This window comes from Miscanthus floridulus, chromosome 7 (genome assembly GCF_019320115.1).
Source record: "Miscanthus floridulus cultivar M001 chromosome 7, ASM1932011v1, whole genome shotgun sequence".
Taxonomy (NCBI): Eukaryota; Viridiplantae; Streptophyta; class Magnoliopsida; order Poales; family Poaceae; genus Miscanthus; species Miscanthus floridulus.
The window spans coordinates 105,881,693-105,909,320 of NC_089586.1; the positions used below are offsets into that span (position 1 = coordinate 105,881,693).

The 27,628-nt window shown below is 46.1% G+C and overlaps 2 protein-coding genes and 2 pseudogenes across 2 annotated transcripts; 3 read left to right on the forward strand and 1 right to left on the reverse strand.

Annotated features, from left to right (window-relative positions):
- Positions 1-8,940: 8,940 nt before the first annotated feature.
- LOC136464123 (cyclin-P4-1-like) lies at positions 8,941-11,590 on the forward strand. Its single transcript, XM_066463083.1, has 2 exons — positions 8,941-9,469; positions 11,038-11,590. Exons 1-2 carry the CDS (start codon positions 9,096-9,098, stop codon positions 11,300-11,302), a joined length of 639 nt encoding a protein of 212 aa, XP_066319180.1. The 5' UTR covers positions 8,941-9,095; the 3' UTR covers positions 11,303-11,590.
- Positions 11,591-13,193: 1,603 nt separating this feature from the next.
- LOC136466010 (histone-lysine N-methyltransferase, H3 lysine-9 specific SUVH5-like) lies at positions 13,194-16,843 on the forward strand (annotated as a pseudogene).
- A 1,433-nt stretch (positions 16,844-18,276) lies between these two features.
- On the reverse strand, positions 18,277-19,233 carry LOC136464124 (glycine-rich cell wall structural protein 2-like). The gene has a single exon (XM_066463084.1). The coding sequence runs from the start codon at positions 19,151-19,153 to the stop codon at positions 18,413-18,415; it is 741 nt and encodes a 246-aa protein (XP_066319181.1). The 5' UTR covers positions 19,154-19,233; the 3' UTR covers positions 18,277-18,412.
- Positions 19,234-23,148: 3,915 nt separating this feature from the next.
- On the forward strand, positions 23,149-26,954 carry LOC136466011 (protein FAR-RED IMPAIRED RESPONSE 1-like; annotated as a pseudogene).
- The last annotated feature ends 674 nt before the right edge of the window (positions 26,955-27,628 follow it).

A 27,628-nucleotide genomic window follows, 5' to 3' on the forward strand; every position in this document is an offset into this window, starting at 1 on the left:
TTGGTGAGGGGTCGAGCAGAAACCCTAGTGACTTGACTCCTACAGCGCATGTGCTAGAGGCCATTATCAGGAGGACACTGCTTCCCAGGTTGGGATACAGGGAGGGTCTGACTCGCTTACAGCTCTAGCTCCTTAATGCCCTGATGCAGCAGACCATGTTCGATATTTGGGACCTCCTTCTATCAGAGATGGAGGATACTATTGTTGAGGGCTTCAAGGGTCGCCGATAGCTCGCTTATGCACATTGGGTCACTTTCTTGATGCTACAGTGTGTGCATGTCAGGACCCCTGAGTTGGTTGTAGAGTACAGAGCTGCCACTACAGAGTTTCCTGTATATAACATGGCATAGAGGATCAGGCATAGCACTTCATAGGCACCAGCTCATCCTAGTCGTCGTCCAGATATTCTAGAGTCAGCAGCTCAATAGGACGAGATCATTAGAGGCATTGCCGCCACAGAGGAGGAGCAGCTTGAGGCACAGCAGGAGATGACCGAGTCCAGTGATAGCTCGGATGATGACTATCTACCTATTCCTCAGATGCCTCCACACAGACATGATGCAGAGGCCGGCAGTTCCAGCTCAGCTCCGCCAGCACCGCAGACGGACCCCGCATTGATTGCCATTCTTGAGCGGATGCAGCAAGATCAGGCATGACAGGCACAGGAGACCGCTGCCAACTTCGCACAGTTCCAGGCTCGTCAGGACGAGTTCCAGAGGCAGCAGCAGCAGCAGCAGATGCATCACCAGCAGATACTCATGCAGCAGCAGCTTATGGGCTTTATGCAGCATGTAGTGACAGCACTTGGGGCCCCACTACCACAGCCTTCGCCCCAGCTTGCTCAGCCTACCTCCACCACGACGACTCCAGCTATATAGCCCAACGGGCTTCAGAGTCAGGGATAACCTCTAGCTCAGTTTGCCTCTCCCATAGTTTAGGTGTCCCAGTGGTTGTCCTCACCGGTGGTTGCCCCGCAGTTCACTCCATATCACACAGGTTTCTCACCAGAGCAGTTACCCTCGCTATTTGTGCCTGACACGTCAGTCTCCAGGAGTCTTGGAGCATCTTTCAGCGAGCTGACCGGCATGCCTACACCGCCTCATATGCATACTACCGGTCCTTCCACGGCAGCTCCAGCCGCAGTGACTACTCAGAGGCTCCCCTCGTCTGTCGCCTCGTCAGATCCTATGACAGACATACTAGCAGCTTCACAGGCAGCACCAGCCCTAGCTCAGACCCAGACAGCTTCAGCGACACTTCTTGCCATAGAGGGTCAGTCAGTACAGAGCTTAGGGTCAGATGATGATGGTGCCCAGTTCCAGCTTGCCCCACGTACTTCAGCACCCGACTCATCCGCTGTAGCCCCGCCGACCGACCCTTAGGTTTTGGTGTTTGACGCCAAAGGGGGAGAGGGTTCGAGTATGTAGACTCAGGGGGAGCATGATCTAGGGGGAGCTAGTCATATAGTATTAGCTTATTATATACATTTGGAGTTTTATTTGTGTGATACACTATTACTTATGCATTCGTGTGTTTACTTTCGTGCACATTATTATATCTATGTGATAGTGCTATCTACGTGATTGTGATGCACATTATTATATCTATGTGATAGTGCTATCTACGTGATTGTGATTTATGATATGTGTGCTCTCTACTTTACATTATGTATATGTCATATCACTTGTGTTATGCTTATTTGCCTTTGCTTCCGCGTTTATACTCTGATCCAAATGAGCTTTGTTATGTGTACTCATGCTTAATTCATATCCTTTGAGTACATTGTGTTGGCTTGGGTCATATAAGCTCGACCCATTCTTTTGTTCTTAATCGACAAAAGCTTATATGAACCAAGCCCGTAAAAAACCTCACTCTTTCACATACTCGAGGTGGTATTGTCATCAATCACCAAAAAGGGGGAGATTGAAAGCATCTAGGCCCCTAGTTGGGTTTCGGTGATTAATGACAATACAAGATTACTATGACTAGCGTGTGTTTTGCAGAGGCAATTAAGTTTGGTCATGGTAATGGAGATCGATTGGGCAATCAAAGTTGTCATGCCCCTACGATGAAAATTGTTTTGGTTTTCAAAGGATGGACGACAAGGTTAAGGATGACTAGTTCTAAGTGTCGATTGGAGTTGAAGTGACACTTAGAGTAGTTTAGGACTTTGTTTTTCCTTTGGCCGTACTATTAAGGGGGGCATAGATGGGTAGCTTGACCTAGTTGAGTCTAGTGAGTTAGGTGTGGTGCACACTTGTTAAAACTAGCTCTAGGTAGCTCCTATGAATGCCTAAGATCCTTTGGAGCAAACTTCATTCACATATGATCGAGAGTTGGAAGTGAATGGAGGGTCAAATGCTGACCGGACGCTGGCCCCGGTGCGACCGGACGCTGGCCGCAGGGTCCGGTCAGTTCATTTGATCAGCTATCTGCGTTCGGTGCGACCGGACGCTGAAAGGTAGCGTCCGGTCGACTCCAGTAAGGTTCCAGAGAAGGGAATCTGCGACCGGACGCGTCCGGTCAGTACTGACCGGACCCTGAGGGTTTAGCGTCTGGTTGAGTCCAGTAAGCTTCCAGTAAGGGTTTTACGCGACCGGAAGTGTCCGGTCAGTGCTGACCGGACCCTGCCAGCGTCCGGTCCATTCATTTTTACTGGTTCGTGGGTTGAACTGACCAGAGCGTCCGGTCAACACGACCAGAGCGTCCGGTCACCCCGCAGAAGCTCATAACGGTTCGTTTTTCAGGCTGCCTTATAAATAGGAGCTCCACTCGTGTGTGGAGTCACTTTTGCTCATTCCAACAGCTGAGAAACACGTTTGTGAGTGCCAAGAAGAGCAATGTCCTAGTGAGGTGATTGAGATTTGAGAATCCAAGAGAGTAGCCTCATTAGTGAATCAAGAGTAGCCAAGTGTGCATCCATCTTCTCATTAGGCTTCGCGTGGTCAAGTGAGAGTTCATGCTTGTTACTCTTGGTGATCGCCATCACCTAGACAGCTTGGTGGTGGTTGGGAGCTTGGTGATCACCCGGCGGAGCTTGTGGGTGACCCAACTCAAGTTGTGAGCGGCTTTGGGTGATTCGCCGCGACGGAGTGTCGAAGAATCAACCCGTATAGAGCACTTGATCCTTGCGCGGATCAAGGGGGAGCTACACCCTTGCGTGGGTGCTCCAACGAGGACTAGTGGGGAGTGACGACTCTCCGATACCCCGGCAAAACATCGCCGCGTTCCTCTATCTCTTTACTTTGAGCATTTACTTTGAGTATTTACTTTGTGCAATTCAATACTTGTTGTTACATTCATAGAATTGCCATGCTAGAGTAAGTTTGGAACATAGGTTATAAGTCCTTTGTGCGTTAGTTTGATAGAAACACTTTTCTAGGCACAAGGGGTTAATTGGGCTATCCGTAGGATTTGATTATTGCAAGAAAATTTAGAATTAGCCCAATTCACCCCCCCCCCTTGGGCATCTTGATCCTTTCAGCGTCGTATGCAAGCAGTAGCTCTAGCGCACTCATGTCCGCTCGCTTGCACGCCTGACAAGTCCGCTCCGACGCCTGACCCGTCTCCATCCATGCACCCCCCAATCCCCATCCGTTCTCCCCGCCACGTCATGCCCCTGACCGTCGGCCCCAGCGCGCCGCATGCCACGTCCACCAGCCACCGTCTCACCGTGCCCCATTCCCCGACGTCCCTTGACTCTCCGAACAACAGGAAACACGTGTAGCATGAAATGCTTGAATGCAACATACGTTTGAAACAGATGAAACATCTGGAATATACACTTACAACATATGTGTGAAAACATATGCAACATCCAGATAAAACATTTCAACTTGCAACATGAAAACACTTGCTGCAATAGGAGACTGAAAACAAATGAAACATTTTGGAAGATACTGCTGCAACATATATGTGAAAACATATGCAACAACTAGATCAAATCACTTGCAACATATGCCTAGAAACAGATAAAACATTTTGAACAAACGCTTGCAACATGTCTCTAAAACACTTGCAACATATGCAACATCCATATGAAATAATTGCAACATACCTCTGGAACATCTGAAACAATTAAAACATACATTTACTACATATGGAGAGAGACGCTTGGGCCAGTCAATTCTGGCCGACGGGGTGGGAGCCGGCGGCAAGCAGCTGCATGCGAGCACCACCCAGCACCAGCACCAGCACCAGTGGCGCGCGCGAGCACCACCATCAGCACCAACGGCAACGGGCTTGGCTCGACAACGACGGTGGGGGATGGGGGGCGAGGAGCGCCATGGGCGCCGAGGTGGGGGGAGCTTGATCGTCGGGGTGAGAGAGGGCGTCGCCGCGGTGGGGAGAGACACCCACTCCCTGCAACACCGTCGCGCCACCTCCATGGATCTCACCGGAGGCGAGTGGATCTCGCTCATGCTCCATGGATCTCGCCGGGGTGGGGAGAGGGCCGCCGGATCTGTGGGCATTGAGGGCTCCCGGTGAGGACGCCAAGGTGTGGGAGGACTCTGGGCATTGGTGCGCTGCGGCAGGGGATGAGGAGCGTGGAAGGGATAAAAGATAGGGAGGAGGAAGCGAAAATGATAAGTTTTTTTAATAGTAATGCGGGCCGAAGCAAGCGGCGGGGTGAAAAAATCGCCTGATGTTTGTGCCGTCCATGGAACGCACCACACATAGCATTTCTGCTTTTGCAATGCCCTAGCTAGTCGTCTCGTTCTGTACCTTATATAAAGTTTTTAAAAAAAAATCTCAAGGTCAACCAATTTGACGAAACTCAACTTTTGAAGCTATATCTATCTATCTATCTATCTATATATCTATATATATATATATATATATATATATATATATATATATATATATATATATATATATATACACGCGCGCGCGCGCGCGCTCAACTGAAAACGCACTGGCACTAGTGCTAAGCAAGGCCCACGCGATAATGGCCGCAAGCAACCTGCGCTAGCTGCGCTCGACGACCATGGCCGGCCATGGGAGCCGGCCGACCAACCCAGGTGGTCCCCTGCGTGCCAATATGTCCCAAAGCTGTAATCAGGTCAACTGAGCATGGATGGAGTGGAACTGGATCATGCACAGCAGCACATGCCAAGCGAAGCGGCCGGCCGGCCGCGCGCGCTCCACCACCGCCAGCAGCAGCGGGCAGCGGCTCAACGCCTCAACCCCACAGTTCTTGACGATTCCGGCAGCGTCCGCGCGCGCGCCGCCGACCCGGCTCCTCCTGCCTGCATTATTGCCGCCCTGCAGTCGCCTGTCGCGCGTTGACGGACGTACGGGCCGCCGCACCGGAGCAAAGGACGCGCGGCCGGCCGGCTTGGAGATGTGGATATGGGCAGTTCGTGGCCACACGCGGAACGGCAGCTCGTGGGCTGATCTCTGATAGGCCCGTGGGGCTGGATTTTCTGCTGGTCTGCTGCCTGCGGCCCGGACAGCCCCCCCTACTTTGGACTGGGCCACATTTGGGCTGCACGGGAACCGAATCCACCCTCTTTCCTCTCACGTTCTTCAGAATCTGTTTTGGATGGCGAATGTTGACTCAGATTTTTCTTCAGTATCTCGCCTGCAAAACATCTTCCAAACTTGCATGCTAATCCGTCCTTGGGTGCCACAGGAGTATCCATCTGGGTCTATTTTAGGAGAACGGCAGGTGAAGCGTTTGTTAGAGAAATTGACAGGGACCGCGCGCTGCCTCCCTCTGCATCCGCTCAAACACAAGGTGCTGCTTTGCTACACAATCTTTGTCGAACGAAAGCAGCTAATTTGTCAGCACCGAACTGATGACAGTACAGTTGCACAGAGGACAAGTAAAAGCACGTGGGGGACGCGAGAGGGACGACTACAAAAGTGGTTGCCATGACAAACCTCAATCTGTCAACCCTCCTTGATTGCATGCTTATTACCTGTAACGAGGAGCATGCAGAGCACTGCAGTAGTTACAGTAACGACAGATATCGTTCACCAGCCAGATCAGGGTAGCACAAGAAGCAACCATAATCAAGTATTGGATGTGTCTCATGATCCAATATTTATTCTTTGAATATCATCATGTGCGACTCGACTCTATCAGACATGTACATGAGTTTAAACATTGAATGTGCTTGCAATATTATAGACTGATCGATGCTTCTTCTTTAAAAAAGGTATACAAAAAAATATCCCATGATATAGAAAATGTGATAGACAAACAACTGGCCGGATCCAGAAAGGTAAAGGTTGCTCTTGCTTTCTTGTTGGAGCGGTGCACACGTTTGTTTTGAGAGAAAGGCCTTCTGCACTTGCTGAGTGCATCCTGCATAAATCAGCACATAAGGTTGCAAGCTGCATCAAAAGCAACTTGGGCTGCTTTCTGTTCTGTTTTCCTTGATATAATGGCATTCTGTGCTATGTGGTGCATGCGGGACATCCGTGGTGACCATGCTGCGAGCACTGTGCAGGAACGAATGTGTTTTTAACTGTAGAAAAAAGAAATCAGACGTGACAGGTGTAGGATTTCCTAGCTCCTTTCCCAATACAAAAGCCATTAAGCCGAGAAAATAACGGTTTGACATTATGTAGAACACGTCCGTTTTTTTAGTCTTTTACTGGCTGATCAAATATTTTGTTAGTTAGATAGTTTTTTTCCTGAAACGCAGTATAGACACAAACGCTTAGCGTCTGTTTAGGACAGCAAGGCTCCACGTTTTTAACCAAACAGATAAAGCTCCATAAACTCTGCTCTAGAAAAAAAAAGGAGTTCAACTATTAAGTATCTAAAGGGGTGTTTAAGAAACTTCAAGTTTTTTCTGGAGCGCTCCACTGTGTAGTTTGTGGTGTAGAGTTCGTGGAGCGGCCCTAAACAAATCTTTAAATACATGTATATATTTTGTTCATTAAAAAGAAAAAGGTATAGAGATGTGCATTTTTTTGCGAAGTGGTTGGGTTCCTTCCAGTGCTCACATTTTTCTGGATTTATTTCAGGATTTAACGGCGCTATTCTTTTAGGCCCTGTTCGCTTCTCTTATAATCCGTAGTTTTCAGCTTGTTTTTTTTTCAGCCACAACAAATCAGTCGGAATAGTATTTTGGCTTGTTTTTTCAGCAAAGTGAACGGGGCCTTAGTGGTAGGCGACGTGCCCGTCGACAGCGAGACGTCTGTGGTGACTTCGTCAATCTCGAGATTTGCGTGCATGCGTTCATAGGGGTGAGTGTGCGCTCGTGTATGTGAGCGTTTACGGCTATAACTGGGTCTCGCAAAAAGGCGCATTTTTTCCTCACTCTCAAAAGTCAGACCTTGACAGTTATTTCTTAAAATAATTTATTATATATAGCGACTAAACTAGTACGGAGGGAGAGTGTGGACCTAGTTATCTTATATTATACATAAATATAGTTTTATTTGACTAAGTGTTAATAAAAAAATACAAATTTGACCCCCACCATAGCCCTCTGAGGGGAAGTCTCAATCTCATAGGAGATCGCTAGATCGAGCCAGACCTTACTGCCTCCTAGAAGGCTAAAGACAAAGGGCGTGGCTAGAACCCGGAACATCCGGACGCTAGCTCACCCCCACCCCCCCCTTGTCCGAACACGCCCGTGTTGTTGCCCCTCGTCTCGCGTCCTGCACCTGCCTGCCACGTCTTGCTTGTTGCGCCCGCCCGCAAGCACGTGGGACCCGCTTGTGCCTGTGGGGACCGCCTCCGCCTCCCCGCGTCTAACACCGAGGCGAGACAGCAGAAAGAGGAGGGAGATGTAACACTCGATCTAGTTTTGAAACATCCAGATGCAACAATTGCAATATACGTCTGAAACAATGAAACATGCGTTTGAAACACTTGAAATCTTTGTAAACATACACAACATCCAGATAAAACACTTGCATCATATGTGTGAAAACATATGCAACATCCAGGTAAACACACTTGTAACATACGTCGAGAAAAAAAGCAGATAAAACATTGAGAATATGAGCTTACAACATAAGTGTACAACCATTTACAACATGTGCAACATACTGATCTACTTTTGCAACATCCGTATTAAACACTTCCAACATACCTCTGAAACATCTGTATGAAACACTTGCAACATCCCGATCTACTTTGGCAGGGCCGGCAACGACTGCGTCGCCGCGACTCAAAGGCAGCCGCGCGCCAAAACCAGGAGAGGGTAGCTGCACACCGCATCTGATAGGGCTAGCAGTCGAGCGTGGGAGCGGAACCGAGCGCCGCGTGCAGGAGTGAAGCAGAGCGGAGCGAGGCGTGCGACAGTTAATTTTGTTTTTTATTAGGCGAGCAGCACATGCGGCATTGAGTGGAACGAGACATCCGACCTTCCGGACGTCTTAATGGTAGCATTACCAGGAGAGAAAACGATAGGAACAAATTCTAGTATAAGAAAAGAAGTAGTTTTTACAGTAAAAATTAATATTAAGTATTACCAAACGTGCACGTGCGTTGAAATATAATTATATATAGGAATATTTATATTATCGTTAGATTCGGGTTGTTCTAACCCGTATGAATGTAGGTTATGAGTCTGGTTCACATATAAGATACATAGGGTGCGACCTAATATGTACATACTCGGACTTCGTATTTATCATTGCTAGATACGAGTCCTAACTCATATGGGTACGAGTCATGAGCCCGGGTTACATACGAGATACGAAGGAAACTCTTCACTATCCAAGTAGTTAGGGTGATGTGGATGAATAAAATAGGTGGAGAGAAATTTATTAGGTATAGATTAGTATTATTAGATATAGGATATAAACATATATATATATATATATATATATAAGATTAGTAAATCGGTTAACCTTTTAAACTCAATGATTCATTGTCGTTGACTTAAACCAAGTGGTAGCATCTAGTTTCTCAGTTGTCACCGAAGATGCTAAACGTTTAGGTTAAGATCTCCTAAATCAGCACGAAAGAAAATCAACGAAAACCAAATTAACCACATCTGTTGTCCTCCGATCCGTTCTATAAGACAGGTTCTGATAAACTCTCCCCACCTGGTCTCCACCAGCCCTGGAGCTCAACACGTGCGCCACACCAGAGGCCAGGGAGGGAGCCCGGCCCGGAGACCTCCATGGCCGAGTGCGACGAGCTGGTGGAGAGCGGCGGCGCCGAGGACATGCCCCGCGTCGTGGCCGCCCTCGCCGGCATCCTGGAGCGCGTCACGGACCGCAACGACGCGGCGGCGGCCGCGGAGCTCTCGGCCGTGGCCGTGGCCCCGGCGTCGGCGTTCCGGGCGACGACCAAGCCGGGCATCTCGGTGCGCGCGTACATGGCGCGCATCGCGCGGTTCGCTGGGTGCAGCCCCGCGTGCTACGTCGTGGCCTACGTCTACCTTGACCGCCTCCTGCGCCGCGGCCGCCGCCTCGCGCTCGCCGTCGACTCCTACAGCGTGCACCGCCTCCTCATCACCGCCGTGCTCGCCGCCGTCAAGTTCATGGACGACATGTGAGTACGATGTATCCCTCTCTCCATGCCTATTGGTATCGCGATCAAACGAACCAACTGTTTTGCGGCGTAGCTGCACATGATCGTCTCCTCAGATTAGCTATCTAGCTATCTGTCGGTCTATAATTGGGAACACGTAGGTGAAGTGACTTGGTGCGGTTCGCTCTGTTCTTGGTATGTTCAGATGTTCTTGATTCTGAAATTTCCATGTGCTGCGTAGAACGCCTGGATTTAAACACCATGATGGTGAATTGCTCGGGAGAAAATCAATTGGACCACCTGAATTTCTCTTCTTTGATATTAAGATTTGTACCATGGAAAAAATCAAATGTTTTGGATTCTTGTGCAAAGAGTTGCTGTGACAAAGCGCTATATTATTACAACTCAACATAGGCATCTTTTGCTGCTCCTCTGTTCTCCCAGCTCCCAAGTTCAGAATTCTGCTAGCCAGCCAGGAATAGTTTAGGAGTGCCGTCCAAGTAACTCAAGCATCATTTCCACTCCTAGGAAGCTAGGATCTCTCCGGAATTGCGTCCCATTGTTATGTAGCTACTATTCGGTGAAGTTACTTCTGGTAAACGTCAAAACAAAATGGAAAATTTACTTGTGGTAACATTATCGTGAAAGTGTCTGTGTTACAGTATCATATACAACAGTTTGTCCTAGCAGCATAAGAAAAGTGTGCAAAACACTCATCCATTCAGAACTTTCGGCGGCAGCCATTGATCCATACATACAGTATTGTGCTAATGATCATCACAAGACAAGAGAAGGTAGGAGTCTAGGCATTCACTTCAATAGTTCACCTATGCTATGTGAATGAAACTAGGCCGTTCATTGGGTAATCCAAGCCTTCAATTTTGTCGTCCTTGCAAACAAGGCAATCGACCATGGACGACAAAGTTATGCTTGTCCAGCGAAGCGACCCCGGTTGTTCCTGAGTTGCTTGCGTCCATCCAACCACACAGATCCACCGTGGACCCGAAGACATAAACTAGAATTTCCACCCTGCCCCCGTCACCTTTCTGCGGCTTGGAATTTTATTTCGGCGCCAGTTGTAGGGGATTGGGACTGCCAACTTGCCAGCCACTGCATCTGCTGCTGATGTTTGCCCCTTGCTCACTCACTTCCTCATGTCAGGGTCCCAGGAGCATCCACCCTCTTCTTGTTTTTCTGGTTATTATTAGTCTTCTCTTATTGGGCAACTTGCCATTCTTAAAAGGTTCCGTTCGGTGCCTGTTCTGTTTGGTAAAATTTTGGTCGCGCTTTTGTTCGGTTGCGTGATTATTGTTCTGACACTTTTACTGTAATTTTGCCGTCAATCATTGGCCAAATTCAATCATAAGACAAGTAGAAAAAATGGAAGGAATTTATGTAGTATGACAAATTGACGCTGTTTTTCTTTGGGGAAAAAAAAGGAGTTAGGCTGAGAAGAAGCTACAGTTGAACACTGACACAGAGTAGTCTAAATTAAGCTTTTCTTTAGAACACGTCCGTTGATACGTTTTTCATTATTAAGAGGTCAAATTAAGCTGATGTGCGAGTGGTGTATTTGTGCACGCACGCAGATGCTACAACAACGCCTACTTCGCCAAGGTCGGGGGCATCAGCCTGGTGGAGATGAACTACCTGGAGGTGGACTTCCTGTTCGGCGTCGGCTTCGACCTGAACGTGTCGCCGGAGACGTTCGGCGACTACTGCGCCATGCTGCAGTCCGAGCTGCTGTGCGCGGAGGCGGAGGCTCCCCCGGCGCCACTCAGGCTGCAGTACTGCTGCCTGTCCGAGGACGACGCCGGCGCCGGATGCAGCGCCCAGCAGCAGCTCGCCGCCTGAAACCCAAGCCGATGTATCGACTGGTCCGTCCGTGGCTTGGGAGCATGTGTATGTCAGTCGGCACGCGTCGACGACGTATGTACTAGTTAGCTGGTGGCTGTGTGTGTTCTTGATGTGCACTCTTCCTGCATTTTTGGTTGGTTGGTGTAGCCGTCATCGGTTGTACCAGCTGCAGTAGATTGTATATATAGTGTTGGTGTCTTGGTGACTTTTCTGAATCGTGTGCGGATACGTTCTGATAGCAAAGGTAACTTCAACAAGCAATGAGGTGTGCTATGCAGCAGTGTCTCCATTGGATGCAGCGATGCGCCAACCACTACTTATCAGCTAGTGGTGATGCACACTTGAGGCAACTTTATTCAGTACACACTCAAACTTGCTAAGTAGCAGTGCCACTAAACCCTCCCCATTTTTTCCCCTTTTTGGTGTTCTTTGTTTTTGGAGTTTTTTCTTTCATATTATGGAATTTTTTTTTGATCTTGTTATTGCCATTTCTATAAAAGGAGAACAACAACAACAACAAAATATGCACGGGTGCCCCTCGTGCAGAACTAGGATTCCGCATGGTAGGTGTCAAGTTTGATGTTACTAGATCAAGAAGTTTTAAGTGTACTTATCACACAACAGTGAATGCCATCTTATTGTATTGACAAAAATTATGTTCTACGCGCTCTGTCATATAGTATTGCACTTGTGCTAAGGGCCCCATCAAGCCAATAGCTGCCTACATGTGCACTTCTTTTACCTTATCTCTCGTCAAACCTTTATTTGACAGGCTTACTACATAATATTGCTCGTCGCTAGCTCCTTTAATAGATCCACATGTTGGCCTAGAACCGCAAACTAGCAAGAACGCCTCCATGACCCTCCCATCACGTACCGAACCTACTTATCGGCTCAAACAGATCCATGTGCTTATCCTCTCATGGTTTAATCTTTGGGAATTCATAGAAAAAATGTCGTGGCTTGAAGAAAATATGAAACAAATTTCATATTTTTCTAAAAGCGTACTCTGATATTATGGCATCTAGACTGGAGTTATTTAAATCTTATATGCTCTCCTTTTTGTGTGTTTATCTGCTTGCTAGTAAAGGTTTAAATTGTAGACTAAGCCATTTAGCGATGACCAGGTCGTTTGTACAATTTGAAAAAACTGAATTTAAAATATGAAAACTTCAAACAGAATTCTAGGACCATAAAAGATTTCAAATAAAAAGGTCATTAACTATAATGTTGTAGATCTACAAATTTGATATAAAGTTTATTTTCATCCGATATTATTTGAAAATGTTATGAATTTTATTATGTTGTAGCACATAAGTCAAACCATTAGTGGAATGATTTTCACCGCTGGTTCGTAACACAAACCGACAGTGAAAATGGGTTGACCATCACCGCCGGCTGGTAACATGAACTGGCGGTAATGATAGGTTATCACCGCCGGTTCGTAAGTTCGTTATAGAAACCGGCGATGGCAATCGGCGGTGAAGATCATTTCACCAATAACACGAACCGGCGGTGATGAGCATCACCAACGGTTTGCATCAAACCACTGGTGAAAGTGGGACGGTGATGATGAGTTATGTAGTAGGGACTAGTGAGTGCTAGATGGACGACACTTGAGGTTTCCCCAAGTGGGAGCTTGGAGGGTGTGGTGTTGGCGGCCATGGATATGGAGCTACCGAGAATGGCTCTCGTGGCAGCGCACAAGGCGACGGGTGTGTGGCGAACCCAAGCATGGAGCTACGGAGAGCTCGATCTCCTTGGCACGTTTGTCGTGATGCGGCGGACGACAATGGTATTTTTCTATACATCAATACTTCAAGTACTACAAGCTGTAGTATTTAAACATAGTACAAACTCATATTGCACGCACAGTGGGCCTGTTTGGATGGAGACCTGGGTGACTTGCCTGGCAAAAAGTGCTGCCTGGAAGTTGCCTGGAAAGTTGATGAGTTTTGCCTGGTGAGGCAATGTGAGAGAAAGTCTGTTTGGTTGGATGCCTGTGCCTGAGAATGCTTATGCGAGTAAAATTTTACTTTTTTATTGTTTGTATATGATTAATGAACACTACTATGGTGTGTTTACTAGAATAATAACTTAGGTTAATTATCTCTTCTTTGCTAAAAAATTAATTTAAATTAATTTTTTTCTAATGAAAGATCTCTATATGTATTTAATTAAAGAGTAGAAAGCTTCAGAATACAAACTATGTTAGCGTTTACATGGAAAAAGGAGAGGAAAAAATCTGTTGTAATCATGGTCTTATGGACTTAATCAAGTGACCATTAACGTCAATTAAGAATAGAATACTTTATTGCGTCCAGGCAAACTACGGAGCCTGAGCTGCGCCTGGCTCAGTCAAGCTCTCAGGACAACATGTCGATGCGAAACATGCATTGAACAATGCTCGAACTCAGGCCACGGACGCTCTACTTGAGCGAATCCAACCACCAAGCCGTCACCTCGTTCGTTTTTTTACAATGGTATATTTGTTCCAAAACTAGTCCTCCAAACTTGCCCTAAGTTTTTTGTTTTTTTGAGAAACCAAACTTGCCCTAAGTACTTTTTTTCTTTCCTATTTTGATTGAGCTCTGCTTGGGCCCATTTAAAGTTTTCGTCTGGCCCAGTTCGGCCTAACATGCCCTGACATCACCGTCTATCTTGCGGATAGAATTTTTTTCACTCCCCTGATTATATTAGGAAAAGGGTTCGTGTTTCCCTCAAACACCCAATAGGAAAGGGCTCGTGTTCGCCGGAGTCACGACGGCGCAGTCGCACGGCCACGGCCGCGCTACCCGCCTGTTCCTAAATCTCCAGACCTCCCCGCAACGCGCCACCAAGCCATGAAGTCCGAGGCGCCGATCGCCCATCATCTTGGCCCCGCGTTGCAGGTACTCAGCCGCCACCGTCACCACCTGCCGAACGAGCCCTCTCCAGTCTCCGCATTGCCTGCACGGCCGCTTCCTTAGGTTTTGTCTGACTGTTAGCGCTTGCAGGTATCGTGGGCCGCTTGTTTGGTCTGACCGCGCGAGGCGTCGATCGTCGCCTATTGCGGGCGGCGCGCGGCGGCACAAGGTGCTCGCGCCATGGCGCTTCCAGAGCGGCTTCGTGCGGCGGGAGATGAACGCGGGCGTTCTTTCCGATGGGAAGAGCGGCGGCTTGGAGACGCTCCAGATGAGCTGCCAGACGGCGACGAGTGACGTGCCCTCCGTCTCCCTGAACGACGGAAGCGGTGTGGATGGGGAGAGACCCGCGACCGATGGGGAAATCGAGGTTCCGAATAACAGAGGTGGCGGCGTGGTCGACGGAGAGAATCGCGGCTTGGGTGGTGTCGACGGCAATCCGGCTGCCAAAGAGGCCGATTCACTACCCAAAGATGGCGGATTTCCTGTGGGCCTTGAGAACGACGGAGTCACAGCAGATCCCCATGGGATGGCCAAACCTAGCGATCTCCCGGGTTTTCAGAACACTGGCTCTGCCGAGGAGATCAATTTGGCAGTGAACAACTCAGAGGGTTTCATGACCAGTGAGGGCACTGTACCAGGTTGCCGAAAGCGGCGCAAGACTGTTGTGCCATGGAGGTTCCAGATCGGGTACGAGCCAAAGTGGTCTCAAGGTTTATCCTCAGGAAATAGATCTAATGGAGAAGCTGAAGATCCAACATCCAAGGTCGCAGATGGTCCATGGCACGCAATCACTCTCGTCTCAAAGGTTCAGCTACTAGTGGACGATCTTCAGTGAGAATTCCTAAAGGAACTGGTTCAGCACCAAAGAAGAGGAAAATTGGCAAGGATGACCAGTATGAAGCGACGGCAAATAACAGAATTTCCGTGGTCAGAGAAAATGTATTGACTACATTGCGGGAGTTTCGGATAATTTACAAGAAGCTCCTGGAGGAAGAACAGATCAAGTGGAGGGAAAGGGGGCATGGTCTGAGCCCTGATCTTGCAGCTTTCAATATTTTTAGGGAGAGATTTTGTGCCAATTACGATGACCTGAAGTATGACGGAAGCATTCCTGGAGTTCGTATTGGTGATGTGTTCAATTCTGTCATGGAGCTTTACATTGTTGGTATACACCGTGCACAATCGTTAGCAGTTGATCACATCAAAAAGAAGGATGGGACGTGTCTAGCTGTTAGTGTCGTGTCATATGCACAACCTTCTGCTTTTGATAGTTTGGATTTCCTGTTACACGTTGGATCAGTGACTGACACGTGTGATCAGGAAATGGAAGGAACTGACATGGCACTAAAAGAGAGTATGGACACTGATACGCCTGTCCGCGTTATCCATGCAGTGGTAACGGACCTAGGTGATGACTGCCAACCCAAACAGCTTACTAGTTATGTATATAGTAGTTTATACTTGGTTGAGAAATGCAACAGAGAAAAAACATGAGGAAGTCAGTATGTTAGTATTTTTCATCTAAGAAGAATGACAGAGCAGTAACATATCGACCTACAAGTTTTGAAAACTAAAATGCCGGAATCATTTGCTGGCACTTTCATTGTAGACATATCTGGAGGTCTTGAGAAGGTTCCTATTTCTGCTATTAACTCTATATCAAACGAGTACCTGACAACATTTCACTACATTTCACAAATACAGTATCCCCTAAAGTACAGGCCAGATCCTCCATCAGGTTGTGACTGTGTTGGTGGGTGTTCAGTCTCTAAAAAATGTGCATGCACGGTAAAAATTGGAGGGGGCTTCCATTTCAATGATATTGGTGGACTTACGGAAGGAAAACCTCTTATTTATGAGTGTGGACCATCATGCAAGTGCCCTCCTACTTGTCGCAATAGAGTTAGCCAGCATGGAATCAAGTTTCGCCTCCAGGTCTTCAAAACCAAGTCAATGGGATGGGGTGTAAGAACTCTTGACTTCATACCAGATGGAAGTTTTGTATGCGAATACGTAGGAGAGCTATTGACAGATGAAGAGGCCCAGGAGAGAAAGAATGATGAATACCTATTTGCTATTGGGAACAGCTATTATGATGCACCTCATTGGAAGGCCGAGATCAAGGCTATTCCCTCTCTTCAGAATGGCCCTAGTGAAGATGATGAAACTGTCTTTGCTGTTGATGCATTGAACCGGGGCAACTTCGCAAGGTTCATCAATCATTGTTGCACCCCAAACCTTTCCCTCAGAATGTCCTCCATGACCATGACAATATAAGTATGCCTCACATCATGTTTTTTGCTAGTGAGGATATTCCTCCCCTTAAAGAGCTATCATATGATTACAATTATCAAATAGATAAGGTTTATGATTCTGATGGTAACATTAAGATGAAACATTGTTTTTGTGGGTCTAATGGATGCAATGGACGGTTGTATTAAATCGATCCCATGATTACAATGATTATCAAATAGTTTATGTTTTATGATTCTGATGATAACATTAAGATGAAACCATGTTTTTGTGGGTCTAATGAATGTAATGGACGGTTGTATTAAACTTAGTTCCTTTGTTTTTGTGGACACCATGTTATGAATGTAATGGACGGTTGTATTAAATTTAGTAACTTTTTTTGTGGACGTCATGTTTTTTTTATCTATTGAGTTTACCTTCTTTGTTAAGATGAAATTTGTTTCTGCTTGTAGCTTGCCTTATAATTTTAGTGTGTAATTATGTCTTTCAGTATTGGATTGGAATAACTGGTAAGTACACAAAGTCATGCAGACTTGCTATTTTACTAACCCCAATCATTACCAGATAGTAAACACTTTGCATTCTTCTTGTTCATACAATACTTTGCACTTTAAACCTATGCATTCATAAAACAAATTGTTTGATCCTTCCCATTTACTAACAAAAAAAAGGGGCGTACCTAGTGCAGAGAGCTCCCGCTCTGTGCGGGGTCTGGGGAAGGGTGTCGAGGAGACCGCGACTCGAACCCGGGACCTTCTGGTCACAGGCGGTAAGACTCTACCGTTTGCACCAGGCCCGCCCTTCTCCCATTTACTAACACTTTTGATTAATTAAATTTGAATAAGAATAGTATTAATTCAAAGGGTCATGTTGACCCATTGCGCCCTATCCGGGATAGTCTTTGCCCATTACTTTCTTTAATTCGAATTATCTGTTGTGGAGTGTCTACTGTATCTGAAAAACAGACATGAATATATTTGAAAAACAGACATTTTTTATTTATTGTCAGTTGTGCCATATTCTCGGCCTGAATCTAGAATCCAACATGGAACACTGCTCATTTAACTACCGCACGATTTTATTCCCTGAATACAGAATCAATTAAAACTAGCTGTTGTCTTCTGGGCGCTTATTGTAAGCAAAGCTTCCAGGAATATTTGTTTATGCTGCCATGGGCACTATCACCTGGATGGGGATATAAAAATGGGAATTCTGCCCTTGCATACCTTGGTCATCGTGGTTGGAAGCTGATTAGCACGTCAGTTTCTTGAACATTGAGATTTAAACCTATGTCTGCAATATCTGAAGTTCCTGAAGCTAAACCCAATGTATGCTGTAATCTGACCTGAGTCCATTACCTCCAACATTATCTGCTTTTAGCTGTTTCCTAAGCTTAATTTTGATTTTGGAAGCTAAGCACTTTTCTGCAATGATCCAGCTGTGTTCCATCACATCGATTTTACTGATGTCTGATGGAGAACCATAGTAATGGTAACATTAGCTACTACGTTTCGTCGGTACTGATTCTGAACTAGGTGAGTTTGGTAGCATCTCTGAAGTCAATGATATATGTGCCAGTAGAGAACTGTTTTTAAGGTATAGCAAATTGGTAATAGCCATAATACCTTCTGCTGCTAGTTTATCGTACACATCACAGACACCGGAGTAATTTGCACTGGCGTCAGCCAGGGAAGGGTAAGCATCAGTTGCAAACCAGGGTCATGATACAGCTCTTCTGCCCAAACTGAAGCTCATATTTCTGTTTCTCACACCTATTGGTATTGAACACTTCGCATAAGGACACTTATGAGCTATGACAATCGACACTCCATGGATGCACTATATTACATCGCACATAGCTACAGTACATGTAGATTTCTGAGTCCTGTAGACAACATGTTTTCTGCCATTGCTAGTTGTTGTACGGTGCAGACAGGGACGGGCAGCTTCAGTTGTTGCCGCCACCGTCCTTGTGTGCTGGTGCTAACCTCCCGCCGCGGAAATGACCACGCTTGCTCCAGCCTCCACCGCTGAAGAGCCCCTTGCCCTTGTACCCAGCCCCACCTCCGTCGCCACTACCGCCAGAGACACCGTGAGCATCACCATCTCCGGAGCTGCCGTATCCACCAGCGCCGTCACCGCCACCATATCCTCCACCGGCGCCGTTGCCAGCTTCTCCATGCTGACCACCAGCGTCTCCACCGCCGAAGCCACCCCCGTTGCCACCACCGCCGCTGCCGCCACTGCCGAAGCCACCCCCGCTGCCACCACCGTAGCCGCCAGAACCGCCGCCTCCAAAGCCCCCACGATGGCCTTTATACCCGCCAATGCCAAAACCAAACGCCTTTCCACTCCCTCTACCGCCACCACCCCCTCCGCCGCCTCCATAACCAAACCCGAACCCTCCTCCCTTCCCATCAGGCCCCGCAGCCCAGCTCCATCCATACTCCCATGAACCGCCGCCAGGGCTCGACCCATGCGCGGACCCCGAGTCACCGCTCCACCCAGGCGGCAGCGTCGTCTGCCCCGTCGCGGGCTCCGCCTCTGCCGGTCCGGCGCCCTCCTTCTCCCCGTCGACGACGCCCGCGCACTGCACCAGCGCGAACGCGGACACGAGGAGGGCAATTGCAAGCACCAGTGCCCGCTCTCTCCGTTGCTGCTCACGAGTCGTCCCCATCGTCGCTTGCATGCCACTCCCTTCAACAAAGCTACGAAGACTCTCTTGCTTTCTACTAGGCCTCGTGTTTGGGCTCGATCGAAAGCTTCAAGTCGGCTTGTTGCCGCCGAATGGATGTCCCGTGGCCAGCCTATTTATAGTGGTCATGGTAAAGTGGTAATGGATGGTTGAAAAAAATCTGTCCACGAGATCTCGCGCACCACCGGCCCATTCTGAAGCGATCTGCTTGACTGCTTCTACCGCTGCTGCTGCATGCTTTTGGCATCCGCTTTGCCGCATCGTGCACGCTCTCTCTGTGCTGGCTTGCTTTGCGCCGGCCGGTCGCCGTAATTGCTAAAATCTGTCACGAAAGTAGCTTTCAGGCTTACCTCCTCCGTGACCGCACTGGAATTGCATGAAAGCGAAACATTGTTCGTTTATCCGATGGGATTTTTTTTTTATCTTGGCTGTGCGTGCCGGTGCTGGTTGCCAAGAGTCCCGAGTCCCGTGAGCCCGTGACCTGAAGAATCTGGTAGCTGCTGTCCGTTGGCCAGTGTCGACACATATGCTCTGCCGAAGTTGGGCTGTGTTTAGTTCCAACCCAAAATCCCCAAAAATGCTACAGTAGCCATCACATCGAATATTTACGATACGTGCATGGAGCATTAAATATAGACGAAAAAAAAACTAATTACACAGTTTGATTGGAAATTGCGAGACGAACGTTTTGATCCTAATTAGTCCATGATTGAACACTAATTGCCAAATAAAAATGAAAGTGCTACAGTAGCCCAAAATCCAAATTTCAGGCAACTAAACACGCGCTTGGAGGAAAAATTGATGGCGCGAGACACTGTGCAGATGGCTTGGCTCTTTGTTCGTCCGTTCCAGAAGTGGGAGTGGGACTGTTGGAGCGACACTGCCAAGCATTCTGGTTTGATGGGGAAGTCAGTATGTTAATACTTTCAAAGGTTTGGGGAAAAAAATTCAGGAGCGGTTCGACTATGATATTGTCGATCCCCTGGAAATCGATTTCTATGAACAATTGATATTTTCGATGGTATGTGTAAATCAATTTTGTTATAGGGATTGTCACAAAACCGTAACTGGAAATGCATGATTTTTAGAGACCCTTGAACCACCCCTTATAATTTATGATTTTGTAGTGATGGTCATGATTTTTTTCGAAACTAATGGTTATGATTTTTTTTTTTAGTTTTTGATACGTCGATCTATTTTATTTATGTTAAAAAATTTTTTGACTGATTTTCATTACGGCACCACCAAGTATGCTACTCTAGTCAAGATTTAGAATGATGTATCTTCCATCCTTCTTTCAATGAAATGTAGTGTAAGATAGCAAAGGAATTCGGTAAGAGGAAAACGGCAGGGGATCTGGTTAATTAGGAGTACTAGTGAGGAAGGATTACAAGTAGTTTAGTTTGTTCTTCTGTTACAAATTTATTATCCCCTATTACAACTCGCCTCTTTATACGGCAACGGCTGGTGCTAATTCCTTCTGAGCAGCTTCACGCGTACACCAATACACCATCCATTCTGGGCCAGTCGCACGGACGCCTGGGCCGAGTGCTGCGTCTTGGCCCGTTCGTAGTGGCCGGTAGGCGGTAGCTCTTCGGATGTAGACTCCTCAGCCATCCTGGTTGCTGACATGTAGGGCTCCTGATCAATTTTTCTAATAAAAAAAGATAAACAAAGAAAAAATGTGATTGAGGCAAATACAAGATCTCAGTACGCAGCTTACAGAGGGATAAGTGTCAATATAGGCCATACGAATTTTTTTTTTTCGTATATATACGCTTCTGTTTCCTGTCCCCTTTCACATTACTTGCAAATGTAGTGGTTTGGAAGGTCATAATCAAGTAGCCGTGACACGATGATATGTCCCGCAAACACTGCACGGATGATGATCACGGGCGTTGTCATAGATCGTGGTAAGCACTAGTAGAGCACAGACGACAACTTTGACTTTGGGGTCGAGGTGATCGAGCCAGCAAGGACACGAGCCGTCGAGCCCTTTGTGCACCTGTCAGCACAGCGCTGCTAGCTAGCTGTGCCCGGGGTAAAGCGCCATCGCCCATCTCCTGTTCCCGTGCATGATCTTTCGTTTAGCTTGGCCTCGTGCGTGCTCTGACTGGCGATTGAATGGAAGAGGACGGGCGGTGCAAGTTCCTTCAGGCTTTCAGGATCGGATAGAGCGGGTGGCGATGTCCGTCTGGCTTTTAAGGATCGGATGGCGATGTCCACTGCGTCCTGGTGCGGGCGCATGGCAAGGGTCGAGCGTTGAGATTTCATCGCTTTCCATGTGATTTAGGGCGAGTTCGATGCAGTTTTCGCGGGTTCGGCTCAGCCATTTCCTTTTTGCTGCTATAGGATGCTACAGCGTTTTACAGTGTAGATCAGCACTCAATCTGTCCCAAATTATAAAGTTTTGGCTTTTCTGGATACCTAGCTTCCACTATGCACATAGATATATGAGAAAATTTCTTATTTGGCTCTGGTTTAAAGTTGTCTTTCTTCCTTAGCCCTGAAACAAAAATTTCTTACCTATTTAGCCTCACTCGAAGTTTCGTTTTCTAATATGACCTTACCGTGAGATCTGTCGAAGTTTGCCGTTGTTAAGTTGTCAGTTTTTATTGAACGGATAGAAATACCCCCGTGTCTCTCCTTTCTCTTCTATCTCGCTCTCGGTCTCGTCTCTGTCCCTCCGAGCCTGCTCTCTTCTTCTGAAACACAAACGAACCCTAAACCTAGGTACTGCGGGGCGGCGGCCAGTGCACGCAGGCTCAGCAGGCGGCTGGGCGGGCGGAGGCAAGGGCGCGCGGCGGCCTGGGGTCGCGGAGGCCAGGGTGCGCGGCGGCGGCCTGGGCTCGCGGCGACCAGGGCGCGTGGTGGCCAGGGCGCGTGACGGCCTGGGGTCGCAGCCGCCGCGCTCATCGGGCTCGGCCACCTAGCAGAAGCGTTCCGCGAGTGTGAGGAGGCCATCCGCCTCGATCCGGCCAGCGGCCGTGCGCACGGCTGCCTCGCCGGCTTATGCCTCCGGTGAGATTTTCCTTCGCTTGCCTTGTCTGCGCATGCCTGTTCTCCTGCTCTTCTGCACTGGAATGGAATGGAATCGCATCCACAGATCTCGCGTCCTTCTCCGCTTTGCTTGCGTGCAAATCCAATATGCTGCTCCTTTTTCTGTCACTTGTCACTTCATTGCGGCATGTTTATCTAATTTGGGATCATTATAGTTACGGTGCTGATCATTACCGTTTCTTCTCTTGCTTGTTTTGGAAGTAAAAGCTCTGATCCTGTGATTACATGAGAAAGTTTGCATCTTTATAGTTGGTAGTATGTTGCAGTGAGTTAATATGGACTTAACACGATGTGCATCACACAATGCAGCTGATATCCTACTCTGCTCTGTTACCCTTCATTCAGGTTTTCCTCTTTTTTCCACTAACTTTTCCCGATTGTAGGTTGACCGGCTACATTCCCGATCTCGTGTGTTTGCTCCGTCCGTCGTTTTTCTTCCGCCTCTTGGTGAAGCCGGCCTGAACTTCGGCTCATTGTGTGCCAGCGGCCTGCGACGCCAGCACGGGTTGAATGGAGCCCGACGGAGGTGCAGACGAGGACCTAGACATTGTAGGAGGTGGTGCATCTGCAGTACAAGCAGATTGGCTTGAATGGTGAGTTAACAATCACTGACTCTGATTTGTGTGTTTGTATTGATGACTTAAGTTTACAATTACTTTGCTCACAGGATGGATCCTAAATTCACTTTTATGCTGAACTTTAAATATCTTGGTAATCCAAAGAAAGCTAGGAAGGATCTGAGATGTTTTTGTTTTGAGAAAATTATGGATAGTGACCGAACAAATTTAAAGGACTTAGTTCAATCAATCATAGAGCAATATCCACCTAGTTACATGGAAGTTGCTCATCTTCAATATCATGACCATGTTTTGAAAAGCTTTCCAAAAGTTAAAACAGACCAAGACTTGATGTTAATGTTTGAGAGACACATGAATACAAAGGTTGTGGACATGTTCATAGCATATTGTGATCCTTCTGAGCAATACCATCCTATCACTGAGTGGGATAGTGACAATAGGAACAAGCCAAATAAGCCTCCTGGTGACACCACACAATTGGATGAGGGTGAGGATGCTTATCTATGAAATCCACAACCAGAGAACAAACATGTTGGTGTAGATGATGAGGGTATGTACAATGAACCTGTACATGGTTTGGACCTAGTTGTTTATTCTGCCAAAGACAAGGATAAACAATATGTTCTAGTTGAAGATGATGAGGATGAAGTTGAGTCAGGGTCTGAGTTAGGGAAGTCAGGGTCTGAGTCGAAGTCTGAAATAGAGGAGGCCGAGGATTTAGTAGGAGACGACAATGAGAAAGGTCATGTCCTAGACACAGAATATGATAAAGAAGGCCCTCCAATGACAGAAGGCACAACATATCCCAACATGGCAACTTTTAAATTGGCATTAGCTCAACATGCAATAAAAATGAGTTTGAATATAGAACTGTGAAAAGTGCACTAAAAAGGTTCACAGGTATTTGTTCAAGGAAAAATGAAGACAAATGTTCGTGGAGGATACATGCTTCAACAACAAAAGACAAGCAGACTATAATGGTAATAATCCTACCATTGTGTACACTTTGCCATCTTATTGTTTAAATGTTTCTAACTACAACATTTCATTTCAGGTAAAAAAGAATTCATTTCAGCATACATGTTCTAGCACGAGAAGAAAAAAGAAGGTAGTGAATGCTACCAAGCATTGGATATGTGAGAAGGTGAAGGACTGGCTCATTGATGATGCAACTTTGGGAGCAAAAGCACTATAGAAGAAACTAAAAGAGCACCACAGGGTACACATTCACTACCAGAGAGTGTATAAGGGTATGGAGCGAGCACTAAATTAGCTTTATGGTAATTGGGACAGCAGCTTTGATAATCTATTTAGGTTTAAGTCAGCAATTGAGCAATGTTGTCCAGGTAGTATGGTAATTATTGATCATCACACAGTTAATGAGAAAATCAGATTTAGAAGGCTATTCTTTGCTTTGAAACCTTGCATAGAGGGGTTCATTTCTGGTTGCAGGCCATATCTAGCTATAGATAGTACATTCTTAACTGGCAAGTACAAGGGAAAATTGGCTAGTGCTTCGGGTGTTGATGGCCATAATTGGTTGTATCTAGTAGCTTTGGGGGGTTTTGATTCTAAAACTAATGATAACTGGATCTGGTTTATGCAATTGCTCAAAGATGCTATTGGTTCACCAAACAGTTTAGCCATATGTACTGATGCAGGGCAGGCAATCATGAATGGTGTAAAAGAGGTGTTTCCACAAGTAGAACATAGGGAATGCATGTTTCACTTAGTGACCAACTTTAAGAAGAAGTTCCATGGAAAAGTGTTTGATGACCATCTTTGGGCAGCAGCTTACTCATGGAACCCCTATATATTTGAGAAGCATTGGCTTGCAATGGAGAAAGAAAAACCAGCCACAACCGCATACCTAAGGAAATGCCATACTAGGTTGTGGACTAGGAGTCAGTTCTCCACTAGATCAAAGGTAGATTATGTAACCAACAACTTAGGTGAGAGCTTCAATAATTGGATTAAGGAACACAAGTCCCTGAATTTGGATGATTTCTTGGACAAGATTAGGCAATTGCTTATGACCAAATGGAACCAAAGAAGAAAAATCTCAAGGAAGCTAGATGGCTTGATTCTCCCACATATAATTAAGAAATTGAATGAACAGAGCAGGGAGTTGGAGTTGGAAGTTAAGGAATGCTCAGAGGAAGTGGGAGAAGTTACTGCATTGGGGGGTAGTGGCTTTCCGGTTTAGTGGTAAACTTGCTTGATAGAACATGTTCTTGTAGGCAATGGCAGGTTTCTGGAATTCCATGTAGACATGCCATAGCATTTATTACATCACTTAGCAATGCAGCTCTAGATAACTATGTGGACCCTTATTACTCTGTTGACAAATTTAGAGTAGCATATGCTCAATTAATTCCAGCTATGCCTGACAAGACTCAATGGCCTAAAGCAACACATGGATTTTTCATGTATCCTCCACTCTTAAAACCCACTTCTGGTAGGCGAAGGAACCAAAGGTTCAAAGGATGCACTGACAAGAACAAGAAAAAAAGACAGCATAAGTGTCCTATTTGTTTGGAGGTTGGGCATCACTGGCATACATGTAAAAAGGGTAATCCAGAAGACAAGAAAGCTCTAGCAGCACTGAGGTAATAAAGTATGTATATATGTTCAGTACCATAGAAGAGAAGAAATTTAAAGATAAGTGGCCATGACTTAATATTTACACTTGTAGGGAACCAAAGAAGAAGAAGAAGGCAGCATCTCAATCCAGCATTGTGCCGATGGATGATGAAACAACAACACGATCCATGTCTTTTCCACCAAGGTTAACTGAAAATCTTATGTTCATCAGTTATATGAAAACATGCTTTGAATGTAACTTCATTTATATTTACCATAGCCTTAGCGTGGAACCAGAAACTAAGAAAAAAGGCAAGCGTAGCGCTTCTGAATCTGCAGGATCAGCAGAGTATGATTCTTATTTGTACAAATTTTTTGCTCAAATTTTCGATTACTAAAATCTGAATTTGTAGGAGGAGCCAAAGCATTGAGCCTGCAGCTAAGAAAAAGTCCAAACAAGGCACGACTGAATCTGTAGGATCAAGCAAGGTACTGCTACTGATTTCTATTGGTTTCGCTGGCATAGCAGCTTCTTTCTCTCAGGGAGGTAGTAGGTAGCATGAATGCAATTCAGCCTTACAATTTCAAAGACATTGAGGGTCAGGTAGGTTTGATGCAGCGACATATGTCCAAGTTCCAGGCCCTACAAAAGTCGATTGGCCACCTTACAGCTTGCATATACATGATTTAATTGCCGAGCCATATACATGATTTAGCAATTAATTGCCATGCTGGCTTGGTGCCTGATGGCATGACAATTTAGTGAACTACAGGCTACAGCATGCTAGAGATACATACCCCTTTGGAAACATCTGTAGCACATAGCAAGACTCACTTCAACAGGTCAATTGGCTAAGTAAGGATATGGCTGAAAAGGCACATATAGATGAATTTTTACAGGTCCAAAAAAGGCTCAAATCAACCTGAACCATCTACGGAGCTTACAAGTGGTGCAACACCAACATCTAAAACTGTGAAGGCCAAGGCTAAGACAAAGACAAAGCGGAAGAAATATAGCTAAAGACATTGCCATAAAAGCCACTGATACTTGATAGCCCTGCGATGGGCACAAGAAGCAAAATATGTAATCCTGTTAGCCCTGCAATGAGCACAAGAAGTAAAAGGAGGCTCAGTTTGTGACTTTCATGTGCCTGCAATGTGGCTTTTAATATAAACTTGATGTATGCGTCGAACTAGTGCACTGTGAAACTGATGTGTGAAAATGATGTATGTGTCGAACACTATGTGACTTGCTCTGTGCCCCTTTTGAATTTTTAGGATGAACTTGTTTAAATTGTGTGCTATGATCAAGTTGACATGATTTAGTATATTTTGATGGGGATCATATTTTGATGTGATGCATTTATAGCGGTAAGTATCGTCACTCTGATTATTTCAGAGCATAGCACTTACTGCAGTAGTCAGGGATTTGCTAAGTTTTTTGTTTGTTCATGTGTATAAGCAATTCCAGCAGTTTTCAGCTAGTTGCAAAGTTGTTCTAATGTTTTCTATCTATATTCCGTTTCTAGGCTGAGAAGGCTTTCCTCAAGCAGCCTAAGGTTTTCCTCAGGTGAAAGAACTAGAGCTCTAAATGTCTCAGGGGCAGTTTGGTCATTTCATGTGCCACTTAACGGTGTTAGAGACAGGAGAATGACGGTAAGGTCATATTAGAAAACTGAAACTTCGAGTGAGGCCAAATGGGTAACAAATTTTGTTTCAGGGCCAAGGAAGAAAGACAACTTTAAACCAGGGCCAAATAAGAAATTTTCTCTAGATATATACTATGTCTAGATTCATACTAAAAGCAATGTATCTACAAAAACCAAAACGTCTTATAATTCATAATGAAGAGAGTATATCTGACACCTGAGCACACTAACACATAGCACACAAGAGCATGCTAGTATAGATAAATGTATAAGCTTACGCACATGAATCATGTAAAAGTGTGTGAGTTAAGGTCTGAAAAGTACTATTCGTTGACTTATTATGAGATAAAAACATTGTACCATGGCTGATAAGTTCAAACGAACAAGACCTAAATTAACACTTCTTGAAGAGTTAGCTTATCGTTGTCTCTTCTTGATAAATAAAATATTCTATGAGCTAACCATTTTAACACTGTTGGAGCTGCCCTTACTGAGAGATATGAACATCGCCATTCGCCAAGAAGGGCAGGCCTAGGATTCAATGAATGGGCATTCAAAACTTTCAACAGGCAATTTTTTATAGCCTTATGCTTAGTTTT

Excerpts from the sequence above, each read along its gene's own strand:
- LOC136464123 (XM_066463083.1), top strand. The coding sequence starts at position 9,096 with ATGGCCGAGTGCGACGAGCTGGTGGAGAGCGGCGGCGCCGAGGACATG. Across the intron at positions 9,470-11,037 it reads GTCAAGTTCATGGACGACAT|ATGCTACAACAACGCCTACT; the intron begins GTGAGTACGATG and ends GCACGCACGCAG.
- LOC136464124 (XM_066463084.1), bottom strand. The coding sequence starts at position 19,153 with ATGCAAGCGACGATGGGGACGACTCGTGAGCAGCAACGGAGAGAGCGG.